General features: G+C 44.4%; 1 protein-coding gene across 1 annotated transcript; it reads left to right on the top strand.

Moving 5' to 3' along the window:
* Positions 1-2,097: 2,097 nt before the first annotated feature.
* On the top strand, positions 2,098-26,904 carry tesk1b (testis associated actin remodelling kinase 1b). The gene is made up of 11 exons (XM_072376253.1): positions 2,098-2,616; positions 3,287-3,963; positions 16,060-16,181; positions 16,589-16,637; positions 17,622-17,768; positions 18,022-18,104; positions 22,351-22,441; positions 23,043-23,126; positions 24,149-24,235; positions 24,781-24,877; positions 24,966-26,904. Exons 2-11 carry the CDS (start codon positions 3,775-3,777, stop codon positions 26,096-26,098), a joined length of 2,082 nt encoding a protein of 693 aa, XP_072232354.1. The 5' UTR covers positions 2,098-2,616; positions 3,287-3,774; the 3' UTR covers positions 26,099-26,904.
* The last annotated feature ends 302 nt before the right edge of the window (positions 26,905-27,206 follow it).

The following is a 27,206-nucleotide window of genomic DNA, read 5'->3' as shown; positions in this document are numbered from 1 at the left end:
TTCAGGCAAGATTCTATACGTGCGCACCTATAAAAGCGTTAACAGATATGTGTGTGTGTGTATTATAAAGGCCTGTATTTACAATTAACTAATTAATTTTGACAGCCCTTATAAAGAAATAAATATATATATATATATATATATATATATCCATCCCTTTATGAGCACAGAGCACCATCTTCTGATGCTACTTCCAGCAGGATAATGCACCATGCCACAGAGCTCATTTCATCTCAAACTGGTTTATTTAACATCACAATGAGTTCACTGTCCTCCAATGGCCTCCTCAGTCTGCAGATCTCATCCAACAGAGCAGCTCTGGGATGTGCTGGAACCGGAGGTTTGAATCATAGATGTGCAGCCGGCAGATCTGCAGCAGCTGCATGATGCTGCCGGGTCAAAATGGAGAAAAGTCTCTGAGGAATGTTTAAAGTACGCCACGAAGAATTAAGGTCCAGCCTTTAACCGGTGGCTGTGTTTCTGCTCCTGTTGTCTGTCATCATTTTGTTTGTGTCTCCTCTCCAGAAGATTTCCATCAGATCAGCGTAAAGGCGACAAAATGCAGGGCTGCACTGGATGATGATGATGATGATGTAACACAGAGGTCAGCAGAGGTCACACACACTCATGCACTTTATCACACAACAAGCTCAGCAGAGCGCGGCCTGAACTCACAACATGTGATGAATTAGTGATCTGCGGCTCTAAATAATGAATGTTTGATATTATTCTCGGTGTTTTTCTTCTGGACTGGAAGCAGGAGGACGAAGGCGATGACACGGCAGCACGATCTGACACTCGCCCGCAGTATGTGGCTCTGAGCTGTGACACGGCTCGCTGCTGTATGACATGCTTTTTTATGGCTCTCAAACATTATTCACAGTGAGCTGTGAGGGACATAAATACTCTGGATGTAGATCTTCATCCTAAAGCAAGCATTCACATGAGAACTTGGCTCGATTTGACCTGAAATACCTCTTTCTTGGTTTTATTCTGCACAAACGGAGCTGATTTGATCTGTTTGTTTTAGGTTAAAACATGATCCGAATGCAGAAAAACGTATTTTAATTCACTGCCTTGAATTAAACTCTCATCTCGGAGCTCAATGGTTCGATAAATACACCAAAAATTAAATGTGCAAGCATATAGGCTTCTCTAGTCTTTCATTTTTCATTCATTTTTGTGTGTTTTTCAGGCTGAAATGTGCTTTTATTTGATCATTCTTTCACACTCATCCAAGTTTATCTCTCATTACACCCTGAAAGTGTTTTATTTGCAGTATTTCTGCAGGGAAACGTCCACTCTGCTGGTTCTTAGAGCACCGTTTGCTTTATACTCAGGACTAAAGCTGAGACTCCTCCTCGCTTCGCTCTGAAAGCGTCTGAGAATATTACAGGCAAAGAAGAAGAAGAGACACTTTTTCCTCTGCTTCTTTATCTTCTTTCACGCATCAATCTGTCAGATTTGACTTGGGGGGGATTTTCAGCTGATTTTTATTGTTTTAGAGGGCTCACTATCAAAATCTATTGAAAAATCCTTTGATTTTAGCTCTGATTTTGCTCACTTTGTGCATATTCCTGCACACGGTTGTGTTCCTTTTGAGCTTGTTGTGTGTAAATGGACCAGAAAGGAGCTTTACCGGTTAAAGAAGTCGTCTGGGTGGCAGCGAAAATTGCTGAAAGACCTGAATTTATCATTCAGTATGGCGCCATATCATCACGGTTGCTGACTTTTGAACAACACTAACCTAATGGTTCATTCTCTCTTCAGACTTCAGAGAGAAAACGGCTCTGCTGGGGTATGTTTCTCATGTTTTGACCTACATTTATGTTCTCTGACAACAGATTTTAGAGCAGCTTTACCACCCATGCAGTGATTTTTAACACATTCAGAGGTTTCAGCCTCGTCCACATGAAGGTATCAGTGGATATTAGTTGTCTTAGAATAGATAAGCACAAGGAATCGACCTTAAAGATGGTTTCTCAACATAAATGTGTCATTGTTTCTGTCACAGCTGACTTTAAACTAAAGGATTTTGCCCAATAACAACCAAACACCTCAGTTTCTGCATGTGGTATTTTGTCCCTGCACTGTTTCCAGATGGATCAACGTTTTAAATGAGTAAAATTCGGTTTGAATTCGGTTTTCTTTGAATTTCTGACAACTTTTTTCTGGAAACAGGGTCGTGTTTTACTTCATTAAACATGTTGGTTTGGGGGAATAGTTGCTGGTGGATAAAGCCGAGATTAAAGACGTCAGAGGGGAGGTAATCACCAGGAATAACACCTTATGGTCGCAGCGTTTCCACCCCGCAGTCTCGGCCTGTTCAGGCGCCCCCACAGGTGCATTTTTCTGTGATGGTCACGTGAGGACACGCCCCGCCCCGCTGCCTCCAATAAAGCACAGCAAAAGTCACCGCACCATTTCCTCCAAGCAGCCAACACGCAGCCGAGCGGGCAGCGGAGGAGCAGCAGCGGGGACGTGAAACCAAACCACACGAGCCTACGTGCGTGTAGGCGGGCGCCTGGAGAGGATGAATGTGTAGAATAAGTGTCGGTGACGGACGCCGCAGCTGATCGGGCGCATGTGGAGGATATGTGTTTCAGACCAGGCCAGGTAAGTCAGACCCTCCTCTGCGGGCGAGCACGCGTGTCTGCTCGATCTCTGCGTAGTCGTGCGTCAGCGTTTTCTGCTGATTTGCCCGTGTGCGCGTGCGGTTGAGTCCGTGACAGACGAGCCCACAAACTCGGCTCAGTTTGACATCCATAATTTACAAACCGCAGTCAGGCTGTGGGGAGATCCGCGACGCGCAGCTGTGGCGGGGGGGTGGCATCAGGATCCCAGGGGCCGGGCGCGCGCTGTGGGGGGGTTGTAAGAGACACCCCCCCTAATGATTGAGTGTTAAATGCCGGCTGATTGATTGCATCAACCGTAATGTGCAAAGTACGCGCACGGAGGACGAGGTGATATCCTGCTGCGTTCACGGCTCCTTATCGGCGTCGTAACGCGATAAACGGCCTCCGTTTTCTTACTGAAATTTTGACCTTAAATCTCCGAGGAAGGGCTCCATGACACCAATTTGCATGCTTAAGCACGTTTTTAGAGTCGCTCTTCAGCTCATTTCTGCCTTTAAAGCTCGCGCCTGATCTGTAATTATCTGCAGGCACAGCCATCATTAAGATCTCATCACCCGGCAGGAGTTTTAGAGAAGGACTGTTCGCATCACTTTATGATTTGGTGAATTAACGCCCCTGTGTCCGCCCCCCTCTTCGTTTTCCCTCCTCAGTTCCAATAGGCTGCAGCGCCACTGAGGCAGCTCTGTGCACGCTGGAAACCCGGGATTCAATTGGTGGAATCCGGAAGGGAGCCCCGGCCTTTTCCCACTGCAGGACCAAGCGGATTTTGAGGAAACCGAGAGGGAGAGACGAAGCAGCAGCAGCAGCAGGAAGAAAATCGCGTGGCCTCCGGTGCTGCGAGGCATGAGGGGCTTCACCCAAACTGCGCTCTGACTCTGCAGGACCCGCAGCTGCGCGCCGCGCTGAAGACGCAAAGCTCGTCCCAGTCCCGGACCTGTGCAGGAATTTGACAGGACTAATCCGTCCTTGGTGGTCGCCGAGCACAGCTGCAGCGTCCCCCTCCCCTCCGGAGAGCCCTGCGCGTGGCCGTGGAGCGGGCAGCGGAAATGTAAACAGAAGTCGGGCTGGATTTTAAACTACGCACACGTCCCACGTCCTCCTACCGCCTCCTACTCCTCCCGGGCCGTCCGAGCAGGAGATGGAGACGGAGAGGGTCGAGCCGGAGCAGGAGGGAGCGGCAGAGCCGCCCATGCACAGCGTCCACGGAACCAACCGGATCAGACCGTCCTCCTACCGGGCCCTGCGCAGCGCCGTGTCCACCCTGGCGCGCCTGGACGACTTCAGCCGAGAGAAGATCGGCGCGGGCTTCTTCTCCGAGGTGTTCAAGGTGAGACTAACTGCGTGTCGTTGTGACCCATTTCTGTCTTATGACGCACGTGCAGGTTCGGTGCCATGTTGGCCTGTTTGGAAACAGGCCGTTGAACCTGCTCTTTATTTAAGATGAAACAGTAACTTCTTCATAGTCCTGCCTGAGCAAACCTGCACAGTCAGTCTTTAAAATAAGGGGCTTCCATGGCAACCACAACATCCCGGAGCAAAAGCCTTAACGACTGATTTAAAAGTCCGAATACTCCGAAGAGGGAGTTTGAATATTCAGTTTTATTGATGAAGAGTGGCGTCATGGTGGAAATGTACACCTGCCTGCAGACACTGGACACGCACGGTGTGTTTTTTGGTGTGTAAGTGGATACTGTCAGGACAGGTAGGCCAGATCTTGGCACGTGGAGGTAACCCAATGCTCTGCCCTGTGTTTGGACCGGCGGCCTCCCTCCATTTGACACACAGCTGCTCACCTGTATGGAGCCTAATGGCAGGGAACGCCTCATTAATGACGGCTTTGGAGGTGCCACAATACAGAGTCACTGACCGTGGAGCAAATTAGGTCACATGAGAGGTGGTGAAAAGGCTTAGAATTAACTTTAATCCGTAGCTCAGAGAGGGAGGTTAAAGGATTTTATTTATGACAGCACAACCATCCTCTGTTGATTTCCACTAAACTGCATCATATCTATACATTAAAGCTGTTTGTAGCGTTGAAAAAAGTCAGATTTGCTGATTTATTTCCTGATTCGTTGTAGCTGCTGGTTACAAATAGACTTTATTTCAGTCGCATACAAGCAGTATGTAGCTCTATATATGCTGTGGGGGTGGGGTGGGGTGGGGGGTGTTTATCTGACATATTTGATCCTTTCTTACAATCCATCTTTCTCACATATTAACACATCACTTTGGGCTCATTATTGGAGCATTTTTGGATTTATTTTGGTTATAAATTGCTGTAAGTTTGCATTTTATCATGTTCAGGATATTCTGAAAACGCCTGAATTACCCCCCCCCTCATCCAAAAAAAGAAGCTTTTGATAGCAGAACTGTAGATAATGGATCTTTGCAGGCACCCGGCTGTTTTTAATGGCTGTACTTGCACAACTTGTTGTTTTTTCAGCTCATTATGAGCTGTTGCTGGTCCATGGAGTGCAGCCTTCCTGCAGGTGGGATCAGGCACTCTGCTCTGCTTTAAAGGGCAGTTCAGGGAACACGGACACGCATTCCTCTGACTCGTCCAGCATCTCGGCCTTTGTCTCTTCGGCTGTTTAATTTGGAGTTTGTGACGGTTAAAGATGCTCCGCTGTGCTTCAGGGGAGATGCACTCGTCCCTTCCTTTAGATACGTTTCAGTTTGATGGGAGAAACCCACATGATGAACACTGCTTTGGACTTGCTGCTGTTGCACTATTGTTTGATTTGACACCACTCGTGTCGTGACTTGTTAAAACCTTTCAGCTTTAGTGAAGTTTATCGCCTTGTTGCAGCACATTAAGGGCGTCACGCTTCAATCTAAGGCTGATTGTGTCAATGCTGCTCTAGTTGGGGTTTTAACATGTTGTAAATATGACCTCATTGTGTTAAAAAATGCTTTTAGGCATCGTGACACCACAGAAAATGATTATTTTCCTCTAAAGTCCAAACATTAGCAACGTGCTCATCGTGTTGATGTGTTAAAAATACGGTTATTTTTATATTTAAAATGCAGAGAGCTGCTTTCTTCCCTATCAGCAGCAATAAAGATGGATGATTTCTGCAGTTTTTTTTATTCTAACCCTTCTTACAGCACAGCTCGTAGCCAATCCCATCTGGTTCTTCACTCTGATTTTTTTTTTAGATAAAAATGGATTTATTCCTCTAAAAAGAAAACAAATTTCACATTTAAGGAGGAGTTTTTCTCTGATTTAACGAACAAGCTGAGCATTAACAACAAACTGGGACTTTTATAACCAACTTTTTCTGAGTTTTGGTGGTTGTTAGTGTCAGATTACACGTTAAAACTTTCACATTTAAAGGATCTTGACAAATTTCAGCAGGGTTATCCTGCTGTGTTTGAGCCTCGTTGCACAGAGAGATGAAGCAACCAAAGTAAAAACTGATATTTTGTGCTGTTCCTTCTCCCTTCAGGCCACTCGTCCTCAGGAGGCCGCTCCCTCAGCTTTGCCCTTTGAATGGCCAATGAGCCAATGAGCATGCAAATGTCACCATGTTTGCAGCCGGCCAGTCGAGGTGCCACTTAGACTCGGACCGAGCAGTGCAATATAAATGCAAAATTGTTAGCTGGGCTATCAGTCACTTTAAAAGCTTGCTGGCACGGCTGGCTGATTTGCTTCTGTATCCTGTTTGAGTTCAGAGTCGGGAAAGATCAGACTGCTTTATTAGATTTATTCCTCAGTATATTTTACATGGTGTCTGCACTCGCATTGGAGCTTTGAAATGGATGCTCTGCACTTGGTTATAAAGGCTCCGAGTGTCCTGAGTGCAGATCACAGGCAGCCCTTCACACTCTAACTGTGCAATCTGCAGGAAAACAACGAAGAAATTAATGAGCAGGACGAAAAAAAGGGAAGAAAGAAGAGGAGCATGTGTGCAGAAACTAATCCTTCAGGTTTAGTTTTTATCTTCCTTGTTTTAATACGCTTCAGAGGATCGTGCGCTTTGGTCTTTGGCTTTAATTTTCTTTCCTCCTTCAGCCTCAGAAACCTGAACGTTCAAAAGCAATAAAACTTCAGTCGGAGGCAAACTGCAGCATCTGTCAACAGCTCTGTTAACTACAGGAAGCGATTATTTATTCAGCGTTTGACAGGGCTGCAGGGTTTTGTTTTTTTTTTAAACTGGTTTATGTGTCGTACTCCAGCTGTTTAACGCTGAGCCACTTTTAGTTTGATAAACCTTAATGTTAAAAGTGGAGCTGCAGCCTGTTGGCAGCACATCTAAAACCCTCAAACATTTCTTAATCTGCACCAAACTGTGAGAACCGCGTGTTTTCATATAGAAAAGCAGACTTTGTTAGCTTTAAACGGAGCTGTTTCAATTACATTAAGTTAGTTTTATTGTTACTGAGGCATCTAAAGGTAACGTTTCTTTACAAATAAGATGAATTATTAAGAAAAAGTATCTGTGCAGTTAAACGGGGCAGAATGGCTGTTTCCTTGTTGAGTTTCAGCCTTTAAGAACATGCAAACCGGGTGTGATGGGCATGCTGGGGGTTATGTAGTCTCTGAAGCTCCTTCAGCCCACTTTGCTGTGACGTCTGGTGCAGAAAGTGTTGACATGCAGGCCCCTTAAAGAGGACCCACCACACTTATGGTGTCTGAGAGGCAGCCGGGACCAACTGCTGGATCCTACAAGTGAAACGGGGCGTTTTCAGGGTTATTGCCTGGTTTAAAGGTCTTAATGAAATGTCAGAACTCCTTCTTCCACCTCTGTTCAACGGGTTAAGACCACACACAAACCGTTGACTTGCGTTTTTGCTCTCAGACGCTCACATTTCTCCCGTCTGCAGTTGGTTCACGGACAGCTGGCCTCCGATCTCTCTTTCAGCCCCTGTTGGACTGGTCCAGGCTGGTAAAGCTGCCGCTCAGTTTCCACCTTTGAAAACTCGTGTTGTAATTCTTTTATCACGTTCATAAACTTCATAAACTCTGTACTTCATTGGGTGTGTTTATAGTGGCTCACATGAAGAGCTGTTGGTTATATGGCCAATATTTCACCGATGTTCTTCTTCTGGCTGTCACCTATACCGGTGGTGCATTCACTTACAAATCGGTAAATTGTAACTTCTAACTTCTGACTGTTCAGACAGTTGATAAGTAAGATTTTCTTGTCTGACAGAAAGCATTAAAGTGCTGGTTTTCTATTTTATTTCTTGATATTTAATTAGATTTATGTTTCTGTATTTAGCAGACTCTTTTATCCAAAGCGACTTACAATTAAAGATATAACAAGCTATATAAAAAGCTAACAATAAACTCCATAGAAGGAACCCAGGAGTCCGACTCTGTCAGAGGGGACAGAGTAGAGATAGGGTGCAGGCATAGGAGGTGCAGAAAGATAAAGTGCAGAGATAGAGGGGGTAGGGAAGTACAAGGTAAGTGCTGGGATAGGAGATGCTCTCTGAAGAGCTGGGTTTTCAGGAGCTTCTTGAAGATAGACATGGACGCCCCTGTTCTGGTAGCGCTCGGTAGGTCATTCCACCATCGTGGGACGACACATGAACAGAGTTTGGATTGTCTTAGGCGTGGTGTAGGAGCTGCTAGACGACAATCCTGGGACCAACGGAGGGACCCAGTTGGGACATAAGCCTTTTAATGATTTAATGAAAAAGCCACAGCGAAAGATGTCCAAATCCCCACGCCACAGTGAATGCAGCATCATTTGAAGTCAGAGTTGGGTGGAGATGAATGCAAGTCGGAGCAGAAAAAACACATTTTCAGATCTTTGGGGCCCAAAACGAAATGTCAGGGTTGAGTTGGCAGTGACATCAGACGCCCAAATCCATGCTCTGATGTTTTTAAAGGGAACACGTCCCAAAGAAGCTTTCTTTTTTATTTATATATATATATTTATAATTGGTTAATCACAGCTGTTGTTCTTAGACCCAGAAAAATGGGTTTTCAAACTTCTGACTCCCATAAAAGCTCCCTTGTTGCATCCAGAGCAACTTTGATTCAAACATAATGGGGGGGGGTGTTTGTTTGAGACTGAAGGTGTAATTAATTTCAGGTGTTTTTAGTGTCTGATCACAGAATTTAATGCTTTATATTATGGAAGATATTAGCTGTGGGCCTTCGGCTGTGGCAGTTGGGGTCTGAAAAGGACAAACGAGGGGTGTTTGGTTGTGTCGGGCTCTGCTCTTTGCATCATGTTGGGATGATCCGCTCTGGGAGAGAAGCTGGACAAAGACGGGTTTTAGGCAGAAAACTGTCGCCATAATTAAGGAGTTAATGTGTGTCAGCTGCTTGTGACGGAGACATAATGCGAAGGAAATGGGTTTCCAAACACTGCTTCTGTCCGTTTCTGATCTGCTGTCAAGAACTGCAGCTGAGCAAAGATTCAATATCAGCCTGATGAGTGACATCTGGCTGCTTAATGTGGGGATTTACCACTTATTTCTCTCTGAGTGTCTGTTTAATCTGATTATATGTTGGTTTAGGACTTATTTATTCATATTTCCTTTTTGCCGTTTTCTGACGCTCGGTTAATTAATTGTCCCACTTACACATTTGCTTTAAGTTGTCTTTCATGTGCTGCTGTTGCTAAGAAAAGCTTTTGTTGCAGCTTATCGGTTTCATTTACGCGCCGACACTCCCTGAAACCCGGAGAGATACTGATTGTTTAAGCCGTGAAGGCTTGGAATCCACCAGCAGGACGTGTTGAGATGTGACCGGTTCTTAGGAAATCCCGACTGCTGGAAGACTTTCAGTTCTGGAAAGCTAAAACGACAACAAAGGAGTGTGAAAACAAAGTGATCCTTAGTTTCTTGCACTCAAACCACAATCCATCATCGGCTGCCTCCTGGTGCCTGTGATCTGTTTGGGGTTGGGAGGCTGTGCTCGAGTTGCTGTTGGACGACGGCGTTGGAATGGGAGAGCCAGTGCAGACTTGATCATCAGAGCCTTAGTTCCCTTCATTATGCCCCCCCCACTCCTCCTGTGTGGCTCCAGTCGGAGCCTGTTCTGCTGCCACTTGCTGCACAACTATTCAGTTTTGTTTCAGCACAAAGTGCTGAGCTGTTTCTGTCTGGACCTTTTTAAACTGGTTAAATTAAGCAACTGCTGTTGAGGTTATTGCAGTTTTTGTTGCCACTGCTTTCGTAGATTGATCTGGAGGGACAGCAGAAGTGTGTTTACGCCGGTTTCCTCTCGTCCACATGCTGGCGGAGCTGCAGGTTTTGGGTAAACACACGGCCCCGTGTTGGCGTCAGCATCTTTCCGTTATCGCAGAGATGGTGAAATGTTTGTGGTGGAGCTGAGCCTGGCTGTTTTCCCTTAAATCTGCCCCATCTCGCCTTTTTAAAGAGGTCTATGGAACACCAAAACAAACATTTCCTCACTGGTCTCGTGGTGTAAAAGCAACGTTTGCTTCCTCCCTGCTCACAGCTTTTAAAAGTCACATTTTATAAGGTTCAGCATCTCTCCTTATTTCACTTTTCCTTTTGTACTCTGATTGGATGGCATTAAAGCTGTCAGCTTATCACTGAATCATGAGTGTGGATGGATCTCACTTCCTTTATGCTAACAGCAGCGTAGCCTACATGCATCCTGTCCTCTCAACCTGCCTCTTATAGCTGAACTGTTCTGCTGCTTCCATCTTTCTCTTTGGGAGATCATCGTTTGTTTTAATTATAGCTGACGCTGCAGTTATTAAACCTGCTTTTTTTTATTTTATTTGATCAGTGTTTCTGACTCATTCAGCCGTCGGACAAAAGAAGAAAAGTGTGAGCAACGTTATTGGGAATTCAGCTTTATTAAAAAGGTGGAACTTTGGAGCACATCCAGAGTGTTTTCGCCTGTTTTTGAGCAGCTCGGTTTCATTTGGACCAACGTGTTTACATGCATTTAGAAGTCCAGTTATGGCAGGCTGCCATCATTGGTTCTTTTCCTGTAAACCTGCAGTTTGTACCCCATCAGAACTGATCTCTAACTGCACCCTGCATGCATTTACACCGTTACTCTCCACTTTCAATCAGACGACCAAACGCACACGTTAATAACTGATATTAACGGGGCCTTAAACGGCAGCGTGAGCCCTTGATCAGCGCTGGATCTTTCCTGAACGCAGCTTTAAGAAGGAAGGTCTCATGGAGGCAGTAATTACCTGCATTCTTCAAATTTGCCGCCTGACATTCATCCTGACAATTTAGATCAAAGCGATTATAAATTTGTAGCCTGTTAACGTCCTCCACAGTCTGCAAATTTAAGAGGCAACATGGAAGCAGAAGCCTTCATAATTGGCTATTTTATTGGTGCAGCTCATTTAATTACACATAAACCCAGTGTGTGTCACACAAAAGAGTAAAAAGAGAGCCACACACGCAACAAAATCACTCAGGTTCACATGCTCGGTTAATAATTATAAGCTTGTAGTTATGAAATAATGGTGAGATCCTTTCTGAGCTACCTCTGAACGTCCTCCTCCGGGACGCCGGCTAACGCCAGCAAAGCTTTAAGGTGGTTTCTGAACCTAATGGACCTCAGATCAGCAGGTAGTTTGTTCCTCACATCTGAACCTCGCTAACTGAAGGCAGGTTTGGCTTTAATTTTTGGGTAAAGTAGAACTGCGCTGATAAAGGAACTTTAACCGAGAAGTAATTACTTTACAGCCCCAACTAATCCACTTTTATAGCGTCACACAGAGGCATAAAAGACCGAACTCTCCTCAACGAAAGGAATACTTAAAGGGAGTCTGACTGAGAAGATGCTGCTTGGCCTTTAACTCCTAATTGTCTTCCTGTGAGGGGTTCAGTGCGTCTTTTTAAAAATAAATATTGTATTTCTGCGTGCATAAACTTGAGTGACCTTTTAGTTTGGCGCCGTGCTTGAGGAAAGGTGAGAGGCGGGTCTGGTGTTGTGCAACAGATGGATGTGTGTGTGTGTGTGTGTGTGTCCTTTACCTGCACTGTGCAGCCTCTGGATCAGGTTGTTGGTGCTCAGCCCCACAGAGCGGGACCCCCCCACACACACACACCCTCGCCTGCTTCTTCACGCTTTAACAGACAGCAGAGACCCGGGTGGCGGCTCGAGCTTCGAGGGGTTTTGGAAGGGAAGCCTCCAGTGTTGCAGAGTGAGTGGAGTTCATCCCCTCAGGGACTGAATTTGCAGTCCATGAACACTTCTGAATGCATTCAAGTGTTATGTTCTTAATTTAATGGCGAACCAGAGGGTTAAACAGCGCAAAAGAGGAGATAATTCCACATTTTTAAATGGGGAAATGTTCTGTGAGGCTGTAAGGACGAGTGTCGGTCTCATAATAATCCCAAAAACTGATTTTTAAAGTCGATTGGGGTTCAGAATCTGGCTGCTGCTGATGGGAGGAAGCCATGAAATCCACTAACCCTTTGGATTTGACCTCCTGTCCGCGGGCAAAGTCGCTCACCGTGTGTTTGTGGTCACACTGAACCACTCTGCAGCACTGCAGCAGCCTCAGATTTGTTCTGCAGAAACAGAGGTTTCTCTTTCTGGCTACACTCAGGATTTCCTCCACAAGGGGAAAGTGCAGCATGTGGATCCCCAGCGAACATGTGGATCCCCAGCGAACATGTGGATCCCCAGCGAACATGTGCACAAACTGCAGCCACTTTGACATTGTATCAAGGACTCAGTGGAGTCTGAATTTAGTCTCATCAGCCAATGTTTGCCGGGTTATGGGATGGTTTAGACCTGCAGAATGCTTCCATCTGTTATCTGAAACACGAACACAGACAGCCTCACGGACAGTTGATCGTTAGTTTGTGAAATGTGTTATTTCCCCTTTTTCTCCTTTCTTTGAACATAATGAATATAATGAATTCAAACGGTGAAGAATGTTGCCCAACCTGTCAAAATCTTTTGAAATATTCAGTGTTTCTTAGGCTTGAATATTTTTAAAGTTTCCTTAGTTTTGACTGGATTCAGGTAAGAGTTAAAGTCAGAATCCCTTTAAAAAAGGACATGGAAGCGTTGTTTTTCTTCTGCTTGTTCACGTCCCGCCAGTCGAGCCTCGACTCTGGACTAAATTTAAATGCTTCACTGAATTTTAAATGTACAAGATGAGTAAAAATGAGTTTCTACCTTTTAAAAATACTTTTTTAAAATTTTTTTCTTATACCATCTGAAAAAATAAAACCTTGAAAATCCAATTTGGTTTCATGGAAACTTTAACTTTGACTGTTTTAGGCTGAAATCATGCACTATAAGTGGATTTATACATGTCACCCAGGACTGTATACTGCAGTATTAAAGCAACCATCTTGTTCATTTTATTAGGATCTGATTTGCTGGAGAGGAGGGGAAAAAAAACTATAAAATAGTTTGAATTATTCTAGAAAATTGTGGATTTAAGACCTTTTTTTATCATTTTAAACTGGAACAAATGGACCTGTGGTTTATTCCTCAGTCCTTAACTTAAATCCCAGACCTATTTAAGGCTCTTTTCTTTGTGTGCGTCCTCCTCCCGTCTCTGAACACGCTCCTCGTGTCTCCCTCGCCGAGCTGCCGGCTAATGACAGGCATCACTGCGTGTGTTGGCTGCAGGCAGCGAGAGGAAAAGATGCCCGTGACCTTTCCTCTGCTGACAGCAGCACTTTACTCAGCAGAAGGAGTGTCTCTGTGCATAATTGCTCTGTATCGTGGGACAGACCTCATGCAGGCGTTCCAGTGGCACATGTGGAGTTCAGCCCCTGCACTCCGGCTCAGTGTGGAGTCGGACTCTCAGCCTGTTTGTTTGGAGGCTAAAATCTGTCGGGTCAAACAAGGCTGCAGATCCTGCTGCATCAGCAGCTGGCACATGTCTGCCTGCTGTGTGAGTTCCTCTCTGTGTGGGTGTTAATCACAGGAGCGTGGAAGTGAGCAAATGTGATTTTTAAAGCACAACCAGTCCAGGACCTTCTTGGTTTCCCGGAGTAATTGGTGCCAACGGGAGCAGGAGGAGGCTTTTCTTGTTGCAAAGACTCCAGAGCTTCATCTACCAGTCTGTGCATCATCTCCTAATCACCGTGGAGGCGTCCTCCAGCTGCATGTTTAAGTTTCTGCTCGTGCCTCCGGTTGGCAGGACGCTGTTCAGTGTGTGATTATGTGCCCTCATACATGGATGCAGCCGCAGGCTGAGGTCGTCACGTGGCTCCTTGGAGAAGATCTTTACTGAACAGGAGGCTGCCCACTCGTGCTTTCCAGCCCGTGTGTGTGTTGCTGGCATTAGTCACAGCTCTCCCGTGTGCACGCTAACAGGCTTCGTGGTTTTTCCATCGCTCTTCTGATCCAGGCCGGTGACTCTTCATCTCAAGACTCTGCACTTTGACCCCGACTCGTGCTGCCCACACCTCCCTCTGCCAGGCCTTCATTACACACTCATGAAGGTGCAACCTGAAACCCGGCCCCTCCGCTTTGGCTTTATTATTAGCCAGAAGGAAGTGTACAGCCAAGCATTGAGGTTGATTTCCAATGTAAATAAGGGTTTCATGAACACTGAAGGCATCCTGCTGTCACTCACACGCTATCAGGCTTTAAAATACTCCACATGGTTGCTCTTGGAAAGGATTCAGACGTCACTCGTCTCAGTTTGTTCCCTCTTTAACTCGCCATAACTCGGCCCGATTTATTGATGCTCTACTAAATCTCATCCATGGCAGGAACGATCCTCTCAAACTGAGACCTGGTTGATCCGAGTTCTTACAGTTGTTTAAACTAAAGCCGCTTTACTTTCTCAAAGATACGTCCCCTTTAACCTCAGCTTTCTGCGTTGCTTTTGACCTTTAACCTCAGCCTTCTGAGTTGCTTTTGATCTCTTGTGGTGCGGTTTGCAGCTTAAGAGCTGTTGGGTCGGCTTAAACGGCGACTTGGGTCGTCTCGCCGGTGAATTGTGACATCAGCACAGAGTCGTAGCCGTTTCAGGAGCAAGAAAACAATGCCGGAGCACGTGTTTTAACTTCTTTTCACTTTGAAGCAGTTTAAAATGCTTTTTCTAACCTTAGTTGCCGGTTTTGATGGGTCCTACGGATGCATGTAGACGCACTCAAAAAACCAGGAGGTCCACAAACCGCCGTTAACCCCCTCAGTGCCAGTTATTGTTACACCCCGGCTGATTATCGGCACATGCACTGTAAGTGGATGCTGAACTTTCCGTGGTCTTTGGACCGCATTATAAATGGCACATAATGTTTTTTTGCATGGCTGTAAAAGGTATTAATGGATCTAATCTCATCATTTCCACCAGCCTTCAAGGATCAACGGGACGTGTCCGTGCATGTTGTCCGTGCACGAAGTAGTTTCCAGACGCCACTTCAGCTCTACGGCTATATAAATGGGAAGCAGTTGTTGTGAAGAGTCTGCATGAGATCACTGTCTATTATTCAGAGGAGAATCCATCTTGCCGGGCTTTTAGCTGAGTGCATGTGGGCGACTTGGGAAATAATCTGCGTCCTATTGGAGCAGCTGTAGGCAGATTGAAGGCTTTGATCTGATTGGTTCATACAGTAATTTAAAGGTGTAGATGGTTCTGTGTAAGAAGGAAGGTTATTGGGTCCAATCTGTTTATTCAGATTGTCTTTAATGTCTCATTTCCACACATTTTTGCGTATGGAGAGCATGGAAAGCTGTTTGTGCATCTTTTAACGTCTTTTTAACAGACCAACCTCCTGTAAAAGTGTCCCAGTAATTCTATGTTGAACAGGAAGGCTGCGAACAGCGTCTGCCGTCGCTGAAGTGAAGTTTAGAGCTAATGCGAGTTCAGGCCTTTTGGATAGAAAAGGTTGGCAACTTTATTATTATTATTATTAGGAGTTTTTGTATAGTTCAGTATGATAAAAGATGGCACTGAAAACAAACAGAATATGTATACAAATCAATAATTGTTGCCCTTCGGACTCTCTTTTTGGTGCATCTAACACTTCCAGTGTTGTACAGCTCTGGGTTTTCTCATCACAGTCCCCCCCCCCCCCCCCCCCCCCCCAAAAGTCAAACGACTTCTCTCTGCAAACGGTGCCAAAGTATTTGGTTTTTCGTCTGCTACTCGCATGCGTTTCTTTGGAAGTGGAACTACATACCAGGCAAATATGCGCAGATATGTTGTCTGTGGAAAGAGTGTCTCGTCTCTATGGTTACCAGACGGAGCCATTGCTATGGCAGCAGGTTTGGGCAGAAAGGCAGTGGAAGTAATGCAGCTGATCTGCTAATGTGTCATGGCTGGTTTCCAGATATCACTCAGTGTTGTATTCATATGATCTCACGTGCTCATAATGATTTTATGCATGCGTAGCAAAGTCATTTTAATGGATGCAGGACTTTATAAACAGTTATTCTTCTGTGGAAAGTGGAACAAGCCAGAGTCCGGAGCCACATTGCAGGATTTCCTTGGCTGTGTAATTCATGATCAACATTGAATGCGTCTCTGTCTTTGTCGCTCAGGTGCAGCATCGTGTCACGGGTCAAGTGATGGCTCTGAAGATGAACATTTTGGCCAGTAACAGAGCCAACATGCTCAGGGAGGTCCAGCTCATGAACAGACTATCGCACCCCAACATACTCAGGTAAAAGAAATGCTGCTTTCATGTTGCCTCCAACATGAAGCAACATCTTTCTGGTGCAATAGCCGGTTGTGCAATGTTTTTACATGCTTGGGATTATCTCTTTTTCAACTCTGCTGTGCGGTTTTTAATCTGCTGTCGGTTGTTATTCGAAGTTTGGCTTTTTTATCTTTTATAGCACCAACTCTCAGAGCTCTACCTCAGTTTTGTTTTACTTGTACAATGACCCTAAATACAATTCAGATTCTTCTGGTTCATCTTCAGTTTGTTCATTTATTTTTAATATTTGTGTTTAATTCATCTTGATAAGATTGATTTTAAAATGTTTCTACAGTGAATGACCTTAATATATGGATTAAGATGGATTTGTTTTTGTGTGTAAGTGCCGTCTTTGTCTGCTCATTCTGCAGGTTTATAGGAGTGTGCGTCCATGAGGGTCAGCTTCACGCTCTCACAGAGGTAAGATGAGACACATGAGACTAAAGTGCACAGCAAGCCGGTTCAGTTAATCTTCATGTCTGTCTAAATTGTGAAGGATTTCATCCAAGAGACTGAATTCTGTTGTGGTTGAACCTTTTTAAGACACTAGTTTTGGTCCCTGAACTTAATTAAAACAAGGCTGCCTCATTTGAATTTCTGGCAGGAAGGAAGCGTGCTCTCTGTGCAGCTCATGTTGAGCTCTTTAACATCTTACATCATGCATGAATATGACAAAACCAGTACTCAAACATGACATAACGTCAGACATTTTAATCCCTTTTTGTTAACCTAAAAAAACCACATTGTCAGATGGAATATTTAAAGTGCTTGGAATATCCTGGAAAACCAGCACCTGGAAACAACTGGTGGCTGGATATCAACTTGGTGAACTTTTTGTTAGTAGAAAAGGCATTTTGCTGCGTTTGGATCGTTAACAGGTTGACGTTTGACCAGAATCGACTGTATGCAGAGGTCAGACAGTTCATGTCACATGATTCCTACAGATGTGATGACCAGATGTTGACATGTTTACTTTAACAAAACTGTTGCTCAGGAGATTTCTTTTTTCATATTGAATTGGCACCAATACTTTTGCCAGAAAAAAGGAATATTCTCATCACTTTGGGGTTCAGATGCATACCAAGGAACCCAAATTCATGCATTCTGATCCATATTGTAAGAAAAGGCAGCAAGAACTCTGTTATTAAATATGGTGGCTTTACTTGACAGATTAATTAAATGGTTTTTATAGGTACTGGCTGATAAACAAGTGATCAGTCAGGGTTTTGCATCACATTTCAGAGCAGGATGAACAAACTATGATACAAACTATATTAGTAATAAGTCCTGCTTTCCCCAAAAAGGGTTAGAATGAGCTGTCATATCTCCATGTAAGATTACTGAGACAGGCTTGGTGCTAATGACCTTGTTTTGGCTGTTGCTGCTTTACCCCTGATGATCCAGTACATAAACGGCGGTAACTTGGAGCAGCTGTTGGGTAGCGACGTGTATTTATCGTGGACCGTTCGGCTCAGCCTGGCACTGGACATCGCTCGGGGACTGAAGTACCTACACAGCAAGGGCATCTTCCACAGGGACCTCACCTCCAAGGTGACACCGCACGCAAACAAACATACATCACTGAGCATTAACGGACCGATGCTCCTCTGGGAGTTTGAAAGTTATAATACACATAAGATGCATGCAAATTAAGGCGCAGTGTACAGGGATCTTTACAGTTCAATGACATGAACTCTCACAGAAAGGCACACAAGTGCAAATATATAAAGCGATGGTCACTGGTATGTACACTGGATACAGAGCAGTAAAATGTAATGCATGTTTGACCTCTGACCCTCTGCAGAACTGCCTGGTGCGCTGGGAGGGCCGCATGTGCTCGGCTGTGGTGGGAGACTTTGGCCTGGCAGAGAAAATCCCAGATTACAGGTCAGTCTATAAAATCTATGTTACGGAGCGATTAGATAAGTCCCACTCAATAAATCGCGTTCTATCTCTTGTGTTTGTCCTGTTTTGATGCTCCTGCCATATCTCTGTGTGCACAGAAACATTTCGCACTACTTCTGCTTTTCCCTTGGAGACATTTGAGTTACAGTCACACATAAAGAGACTGTTACTCACACTAAAGCAGTCTTTTTTTTTTCCAAAGTATGCAGGCACATGCTGACTCCTCTATAAATATTGTGGTTACCCCCCTTTTTTTCTCTCTGTAGACTATTAAATCTATTGAATAATTATTTAAATATTAGTGGGGGGGGGGGTGGAAATTGGGTAGCTTGGTGTTTACGGAGATGTTGTCAATGTTTAATCTGAGCTTTCATCACTCATTACAGGCTCACAGCTTCGTTCTTGCCATCACATTGTCTGTTCTTCTGTATTTGCAGCTGTTTTTGGTCACTCTTCTGTGGTGTATTTGATTTATAGCTGGCCCACAGTGTACAACGAGGAACAAGTTTAATTTCCTCCAGCTATTCCTCCAGTGGTATCATGACTTCCAAAATGGTTGTTGATAAAATTCTTTACTTAGCAAAAAAACAGATTTACCACAATATGGAAAATATGTTCCTCTTTTAAAGAAGAAAAGTCATGCATTTAAATTGCTACTCAAGTAAATCCAAGTGTTAAAATTTACCTTTGTAAAACAATAAATTAGTTTGATGGTCTAGAAAGCATAATTTAAATTTAACTTGACAGAATTTTACTTTAAACTGATTACTTTTTAAGATGGGATTCAGAGGATTGCTGAAACAACCACAAAATAAATGTTTTAGAAGAAAATTATTAAAGGAAAAAGTGCAAAAAAATGCCTATTTTACTATCTTGCATCAAGTTTTAGCAAGACTATTATGGAGCTAAAGCTAGCCAGGGCGAGCTAAGCTAGCATAAAGCCTGAAAATGGAGGGAACATCTTAGCCTTGCCCTCTCATATTAGAAAACTAAGCATCCTCAAGTCAGAACATTTTAAAGTTAATAACATTGAAGTTTCTTGTTGTATGAGAAAAATAATTAGAGGGAAAATTAAAGTCTTTCTCATTTCTAAGCTAAGCTAATTGCCGCCTAGCGAGCTTCACAGTGAACCTACTGTGTTTGTCATAGTTTTCTTTATTAATGTTGGACGGACATTTTAAATTGGGTAAAAGTAATAACTGTGAGCCAGAAGCTCAGGCTTGAGACAAAGCTGATCTTTTGGTTTCCAGCAGTCTTTCTACCCTTGTCTTGACTTCACATCAGTTCCTCAAACATGTCTTTGTATATTCATCAGCTCTGGGCTCAGAACGTCCAAAGTTCAACATTAAACAGGCATCATCTTGGCTTGCTTGTCACTTCCTGGTTGCAAAAAGCCTTCGATTTGAGTGAGAACCCAGATGACTCTGCAGGTCTTCAGGCTGTTTATTTCTGCTCTTCAGTTAGTCATTTTGTCTGCAGTTTGTGGTCTTAGCTTTCTTTAGAAATGTCCACACCTCCAAGAGGACGAGGCAGTGCTCACGAGTGCTGGCTGCTGACCCACAGCAGGCTAACAGAAGCTAGCCTATCAGCACGTATGAGACTGGACAATAAATCGCCTCGGTGGTAACAGCAGGACGTGTCTTCCATCGCTGGGAGAGGCTAACCTCAAAGCAAAGCTGGCGCTCCTGGCTACGCTTGTTTGGACACATGATCGTGTTCCATCACACTTGGTCCTCCTCTCTTCTCTGTCAACAGTCCTTTAAAAACAAACCTCCTGCTGAGACGAGACAGCTGCCACTGTAACCTGACTTGCCCTTTTCTGTGTGCTGAATGTGAGCTCCGCTCACCCAGTTTGTGCACAGCCACCACTTGTGTTTACTCAAGTGTGCTTCGCTGTCAGGGAGGAGGACATGCCTGTAACCTGGGTGGTTTTCACGCCTTTAAACCTGTCTGTATGTATCAGATGGATATTAAACGTTCAGGAGATGGGGCATGATTATTTTCCGAGTGTCTCGCTGTTTAACCTCTCATATCTGCGCCTCTGTTTGCTCCAAACTGTTCCAACAGCAGCTGCTGAACTGTGTTCTTTCACCCTGGACGCCGTGTTTGCTTTTTATTTAACTCGAGCACCGTGGCATCCTGCAGCTAATGTTGACAAACACTGAGCGGGGTGGGTGTGCGTTGGCGTGCTCCGTCTGCGTTTAAGGCATGTAGTTAAGAGGGATGATGGGGCCTGAGGAGAAAAAACTCTCCAAATAAGGTCAAACTATTCCTGTCCTCCAGCTTGGTCGGCTTTACAGGATCTCTGCTGTCCCTCAAATAACGGGTCACTCTGGTCTTTTACTCTTTTCTCCTTTTTCTAGTCTTTCCGTTGAATGTTCTGTTTGTTTTGAGTGCTCCGTCGAGCCGTTTCCGCTCCGCTTCCTTCTGCCTCCGCTGAGGATTCTCATTTCTGTCGCACCACTTCTCCAAATGGTGTTTACGTTGGGAGCCGCGACCGTCTCGGCTCTCGTTTCTCCCTCCGCCATCAGTTGCCCGCCTCGACTCCCTGCAGTATCACAGCCCACCGTGGCAGATGGAAATAGAACAGAGAGGAAGTGTCCACAAGCGAGGGTGTGTTCGTGTTCGTGTGTGCGGACATGTGAGCAAACACGTCGTCCTCCTCGCACATTCTTGTTCCTTCCTTTTTCGTTCTGCTAGAATTGCACAACCATATCTCCACATAACTGAAAACGCTGCGGCTTCGGAGATACAAAGGAAGTGCACACAAAGGCGAACATGCTCGCGCAGAGCAGGGTTTCACCTCATAAAACCCCTTTTTTTTTCTTTTTTTTAACTGGGCTCTGCGTTAATCAAATGAGGCGCGACGACTGCTTGCTCGGCTCTGCTCGTCCTGCCATTTATCATCTTACAGGCTGCAGAATTAAGAGGGCTAAAGTCGATGAATGTACACAAACCTACTTTGGCTTTTGTTTTGTGAAGTCTGGGAATTAATTTGCATGTTTTTCATGTTAAAGGACATGTATTGATGCATTTGATGAAGTTTGAAGTTTTGTTCAAATCAGCTGTATAATGGCTGCAACTAGAGCTCGGTCAGTTATAATTCATGTGGCAAAATAATATTATAATTGGAGTTTATTACTTAACCATTGGCAATAGTCTGTGGTTTTTGCCATTTGGTCGGTCACTTCCATACATGCACAGTAAACTGGCACAAACATGATATCATTTTTGTTCTTTTAAACCCAAATCTGGGCAAACTGCCTCCACAAATTACTGCATATTTCATTTTAAAGACAAATGGTACAGTTTCAGGTGATGATTGAGCTTATAAATCTGTATGATTCCAGGACCATTTCAGATTATAAGCACGTTAAATCATTGAATCAGAGCTTCATAAATAGAGCCTCCAACAAAACCGCAGACCCTTGTGTACCATCAGATGGAGGCGGTGTTTGACCAGAAGATTCGACTTATTATATATAATAATATATTCTATTACTAACACTATGCTGTGCTGATAGATTTTTATCATCTGTATGATTCTCCATATAATGTATATATTCTGGGATCTGCTGAAACAAGTTAATTTCTCTGATTAAAAACCTTAAACAACACATTGTTCCTGCTCTCTGAAGAAAAACATTTTACAGCTTTATTCATACGCTAAATATGAAAAAGATGTTTTAATGCCTTCATTAGATTGGACCCGCAGAACATGACAGTTTGTTATTTCTTCATTCTTTCTTTTACTTGAAATCGTTTCCTCTTTGAAGTGGTTGAAAATGAGGAAAGCGAGAGAATGAAATTACAGGTTGAAACCGAAGGTGATGACTTTGGATGGTTTTTGTATGAACTTCAGTCAGCTGAAGAGGCTTAAAGAATATTTGCATTTAACAAGCTTGACCTTGTCTTGAGGTCAGCTGACTTGAGCCTTTTCAAATCTTTATTTTCCTGTTTTTTAAAAAAGGGAATCACATGGCTGTTTCTCTTTTAATGACACTTGCTATCAGAAGCCTCAAAACTGGGTTTGGTTTTCTGCTCGTTTTCACATTCGTTAGATTTTTAACCCAATCAGAAAGTCTTTACCAAACAGGAAATTTAAGCAGATTGTTCTAAACATTCATGTTGTGGTGAAAAAGATCTGTGATATTTGTCCGAATAGGATCTTAACTTGTGCTGGTTTAACCTTTATCTCTTTTCTTTCCTTCCTCTTTGTTCCTTGCAGCGAGGAGGAAGACCAGGAGCCTCTGGCTGTTGTCGGCTCCCCCTACTGGATGGCCCCGGAGGTGCTGAGAGGAGAAGTGTATAATGAAAAGGTACCGATAGATGCTTTCCTCACTCCCGTTCAGCTGCAGACTGCTGTAAGAGTTCAAGGTCCACAGTGGGTGTGATGAAAGAGTGAGGAACCAGGCAGTGACGTAAAGCAATAAATATTTAATAAATCCTTTATTGTGTCAAAGGCAGACGGAACTGTTATGTAACGGCTGTGTTTCTTGGCCCGAGTAGCGAGTATTTTCTGTAGAGCTTCGTGGAAAACCTGACGGCTAAACAGTTCTAACTCTAACCCCACTAAAAGCCTTAGGCCATTCCGTCTGGACTGAGGAAACTGGATCAAAGTAAACCAGATCCCAGAATCTAGTAAATATATTTAAGTTATAATGCAAAAAGACCATCTATGTTATATGGATTGTTGTTATTATATTGTTCAGATTTTCAGCCAACAATGAAAATGGAGAAAAACGAGGAAACCATAGCAGTGATTTAACTTTTAACCTGAATATTTAAGTGTTTTGGAAGGAAACTGAAAGCAATTTAACTCAACAGATCAAAGTCTGAACCAAACATGGTGACTGTGCTGCTTATCTTCTTCACTTTCTTTCCCCTCTGGTTGATCAGCTTGTGGTTCTGTCCCTGCAGGTGGACGTGTTTGCATACGGCATCATCTTGTGTGAGGTTATTGCGAGGATACAGGCGGACCCAGACATCCTGCCACGCACCGAGGTACCGATGACGGTTCTCATCACACTAATCCTGCCCGTAAATCATCGCATACTCATCATCTCAGGCGTGTCGTGTTCAGCAGCATCTCTTTATTCTATAGAGGGAGTTTACAAGGTTAATGTTTCTGAATAATGCCTCAACGGCGCATTTGACCTTGTTTCCCTGCATCGAGAACTCAAACTAATCCCTGATAAAACTGCAGCTCCTCACTCAACACTTAACTCTGATCCCCAGGAACACACCCATCATGTTTTAAGTAGATTATCTATCTGACATAGAAGTTTCCTTATGAAGATAATATTCCGATAAGCTTCAGGGACGTTGTATTAAACTCTGTTCCAGCAGATGTCTGTGTGGCAAGCAACTGTGTCCTAATGGCTTGAGTTGCATCATACCACGATACATCTTTCAAAACTTTACTGATTGTAGTCTTGGACAAACAGGAAGCTGACAGTTTTTAAAAATATCTTGATGGACTGAGTGACAGAGCTGCATGTGCTGTGTTTTTCCTCTTTGACTAGGTCAGACACTCCCTCATTGCAGGCATATTTTACAGCTTTAAGTGTCAAATGTTTAAAAAAAAAAAAGAGTGCGTTGTCAAGAGTCTTTTCTGCTCGGATGCTTTTGAGTATGAAGTCTGTTTTCCATAATGCAGTGTGCAGAAATCACATTATCATGAGCATGTTGGGAGCAAAAGATTGAAAATTAAATTGCATTTAGTGGGTAAACAGTTAAAAAAAATAGTTCCTCAACTCCAATCCTCAGGGGCCACTGCCCTGCATGTTTTAGATGTTTCTCAGCTGCAACACACCTCTAAAACATCTAAAACCCGCAGGTCAGTTAAGGAGCACGGCAGGATATTTCTGCACATTGAGGCTGCTTAACTCTGCCATCCTCTGGTTGTCCGGCACCAGATTAGATTTGAATAATTTTCTACGTACATTGGAGAGTGTAAAGTGCTGTTATGTCTGTTTTTGATGCTTGAAGGTAAGAGTCGAGCATTTTCTCGTATTTTAATGCAGGACTTTGGTCTGGATGTGGAGGCCTTTCGGCAGATTGTGGGAACATGTCCGCCTGACTTCCTGGATTTGGCCATCGCTTGCTGTAATGTAAGAAACAGACACTCGTGCACCATCTGCCTGCTGCTGGCTAACATGCATCTTAAGCCCCTTTGGTGCTGATTAATCCTACTCTGAAAGTCTGTCTCGAAACATGCAGACTCCCTTACTGACAAGCCTGTAATAGAAGAGATGAGGGACTAAAACACCTCAAGAGTTTAGTGTGTAAAATTTAAACTGGACTTTAGTAAAAATGGGGTTATTAAATCAAGCAGATATCTCATTTTGATGCTGCATTTCTACTTATGTGAAGTAACTAACTTGGAAAGTTGGTGTCTTACTGTTGAAATCTTTAGTTTTAGCTGAAGTTTTTATTTTTGCTGTGACTTTAGTCTGATTCCTAATATATTCTGTCTGACTGAACAAAATGAATCCAGTTAATTCACATTTATACTGACTGATATACTGGTTGCTTGTGTGAGGAAAATGGATATGTTACAGATGCCTCTCGGATAAGTTGAAATCAGCATGACGCTGCTGTTTTGGCTGTTTTTACCGTCTCATTTTCAACCTTACGTGTCTTTGCCTCCTGCCAGATGAACGCAAAGCTCCGTCCATCTTTTTCCCAAATTGTATCGGAGCTGGAGAGGAAGCATGCTGAGAGAAAGCAGAAGGATGAACCTCTCATCAAAGGTGGGACAGCTTTCAGGTAACCTGTGATAAATGTTAGTTTTTACATTTGTAAACTAACACTTTATTCTGCTTTGATTCCTCCATAAAGCTGCTTCTCCAGTTATTGACCCTGTGAGAAGGCGATCCCTGTGCCTCATGTCAGATCCCCGTCTCTCTCGCAGCAAGTCGGACATGTTGCATCCTCCAGACACACCTCCTTCCGTTCCCTTAGCCCTCCCTGCCCGCATCAACCCCTTCTCCCAGCGGGAGGACCTCAAAGGCGGGAAAATCAAGCTTTTCGACACTCCCAGCAAGTCGGTCATCTCCCTGACCTTCACCCTGCCTCCACCGCCGGACTGTGATGACTCTCCTCCGCCTGAGGCTGGCGCCGACATGTCCAGGAGGCACAGGCGCTGCCACTCGCTGCCCTGTACGCCTCCTCCGCACCTCACATCCGCTCCGGACAACATCCTCACTGAGGAGGAGTCGACGTGTGAGGCGGACGATTCAAACGGTGACATGAACAGAACGAGTGAGGAGGAAAGTTTGTTGGGAGAGAAGGAGGCCCCCCTGGCGGATGATTCGGGTCTCCCGCTGTCTCTGGAGCCGCTGTCGCTCAACCTGCTGGACCAAGAGGAGGTGGAGGAGGAAAACGAGGTTGGAGAAGAGGAGCTCATGGACTGTAGCAGCTCCCCGGACACACAGGACACCACTTCCTCTCCTTGCTCCAAACAGACTCCTCCTCCTTCTCACTCAACTCCCTTCCAACCGTCCAGCCCTCTGTTTTCCAACGGCTGGGGGCCAGCTATCTCCAACGGTCCCCCGTGCCTGCCGCCCCTCTCCAGTTTGGACAACCACAATATGGTTGTGAGTCGACCACTAGGCTGGAACACTGCCACCGGTGCTCCAACCGCCGCCGCTCCAGCCACCAACAACAACGGCTATCACTCCCCTCCCAGCGACCCCGCCGGTTCCTCTCCATTTGGATCGAGCAGCGGACACTCGTTAGACCAGGAAGAGGTGATTTCCTGTCCTGGCTGCTGTCTTGCTGGCTTTCGTTTCCCCTCGGTGTGTCTGAGAGCTCCACCACGCAGAAATCCCTACAAGAACCTGAACGGGGACCACGCAGCCTCCCGTGGGCTGCTTTGTTCGGGGCCGAAGGGCCTGCCGCCCTCGCCTACCCCCACAGCCACCACCACCAGCCTGGAGCCGGGCCTTGCCTTGCCAGGGGCGCAGACATAAACCCTGACGTCTCGACACCAAATGCAAGCGGCGCAGGCATGAAAACTCTGCACCAAAATCTCTTCCCTGGAAATTAAGCGGGTCCTCTTAACATTTGCACAGATTTTAATGCAGCAATACTCTGCTTTTTTTTTCCAGACACACTTTTTGTTGCACAGGAGACTTTAATAAAACACTGTCCAGACTTAAAGAATTGGCTGGCTTTCTCCAGGAAAGCTGTGGGACAGGAACTTTGCTGGTGGCGCCCTCTGCTGGACCGAGGGCATTACAACCTGATGTCAGCTGTGCCTGTGATTAGACTGATAATTGATTAGAGTCCAGAACTGATCAGCATGTGAACACTCCAGTTTGGGACCCAGTCAGTGAGACCCTGTATATTTGCAGTTGTAAAGATTCTTATATTGGATGATATTGATGATGCTGATATGAGGAATGTTAAGCTTGGTATTAATACTGTTGCAATGATTTTTGATGTTCGGTGCTGCTTCTGAATGAACAGGTAGTTTTGCTTTCATGTCTTCGATTATTAAGAAGTGTATGGCACACTGCTGAGGTATGTTTGTGTAGAGGTGTGAGAGGCTGTGTGTGTTGGTGTGTGTGCTGTACACCGTTCTTAGACCCATTTTTGTTGCTGTATGATCTCTGTTGGCCTTTCTGGTTGCCTGTTAAGCACTTCAACCGTATTACTGTTGTTAACGAGAAAACTGTTTATCATTATATTTGGGAATGAATGTTCAAAGACCTGCTTAAGAGATGTACAGATTCTTATTATTTAAAGATGGCATTGAATAAAAAGATGGAATGCACTGATGTTCTCCTGATATGTTTAACTTTTTTTTAGTCTTAACTAATGCATAGACTTGGCCCAATGACAAATGTGATATTTTGTGCACACATTTCATTTTATGTCCTCCTTCATGCTGAAATGTGTCACCATCGGGGGTCAAATTCTTATCAAAACTTTCCTTCATATTAATATTGGCAATGACAAAATTTTAGCATGCTAACTGGCTTAAACTGAGATGGTGAATATGGTAAATATGCCTGATTTACATCAGCATTTGAGCTTCAAGGTCATTAGCATAAACTAGCATGCTAACATGCTATC

The sequence above is a fragment of the Leuresthes tenuis genome, unplaced genomic scaffold (assembly GCF_036924035.1).
Source record: "Leuresthes tenuis unplaced genomic scaffold, fLeuTen1.0.hap1 SCAF_22, whole genome shotgun sequence".
NCBI lineage: Eukaryota > Metazoa > Chordata > Actinopteri > Atheriniformes > Atherinopsidae > Leuresthes > Leuresthes tenuis.
Note: the sequence above shows the minus strand (reverse complement) of the source record. Positions and strands in the feature narration are given on the sequence as shown.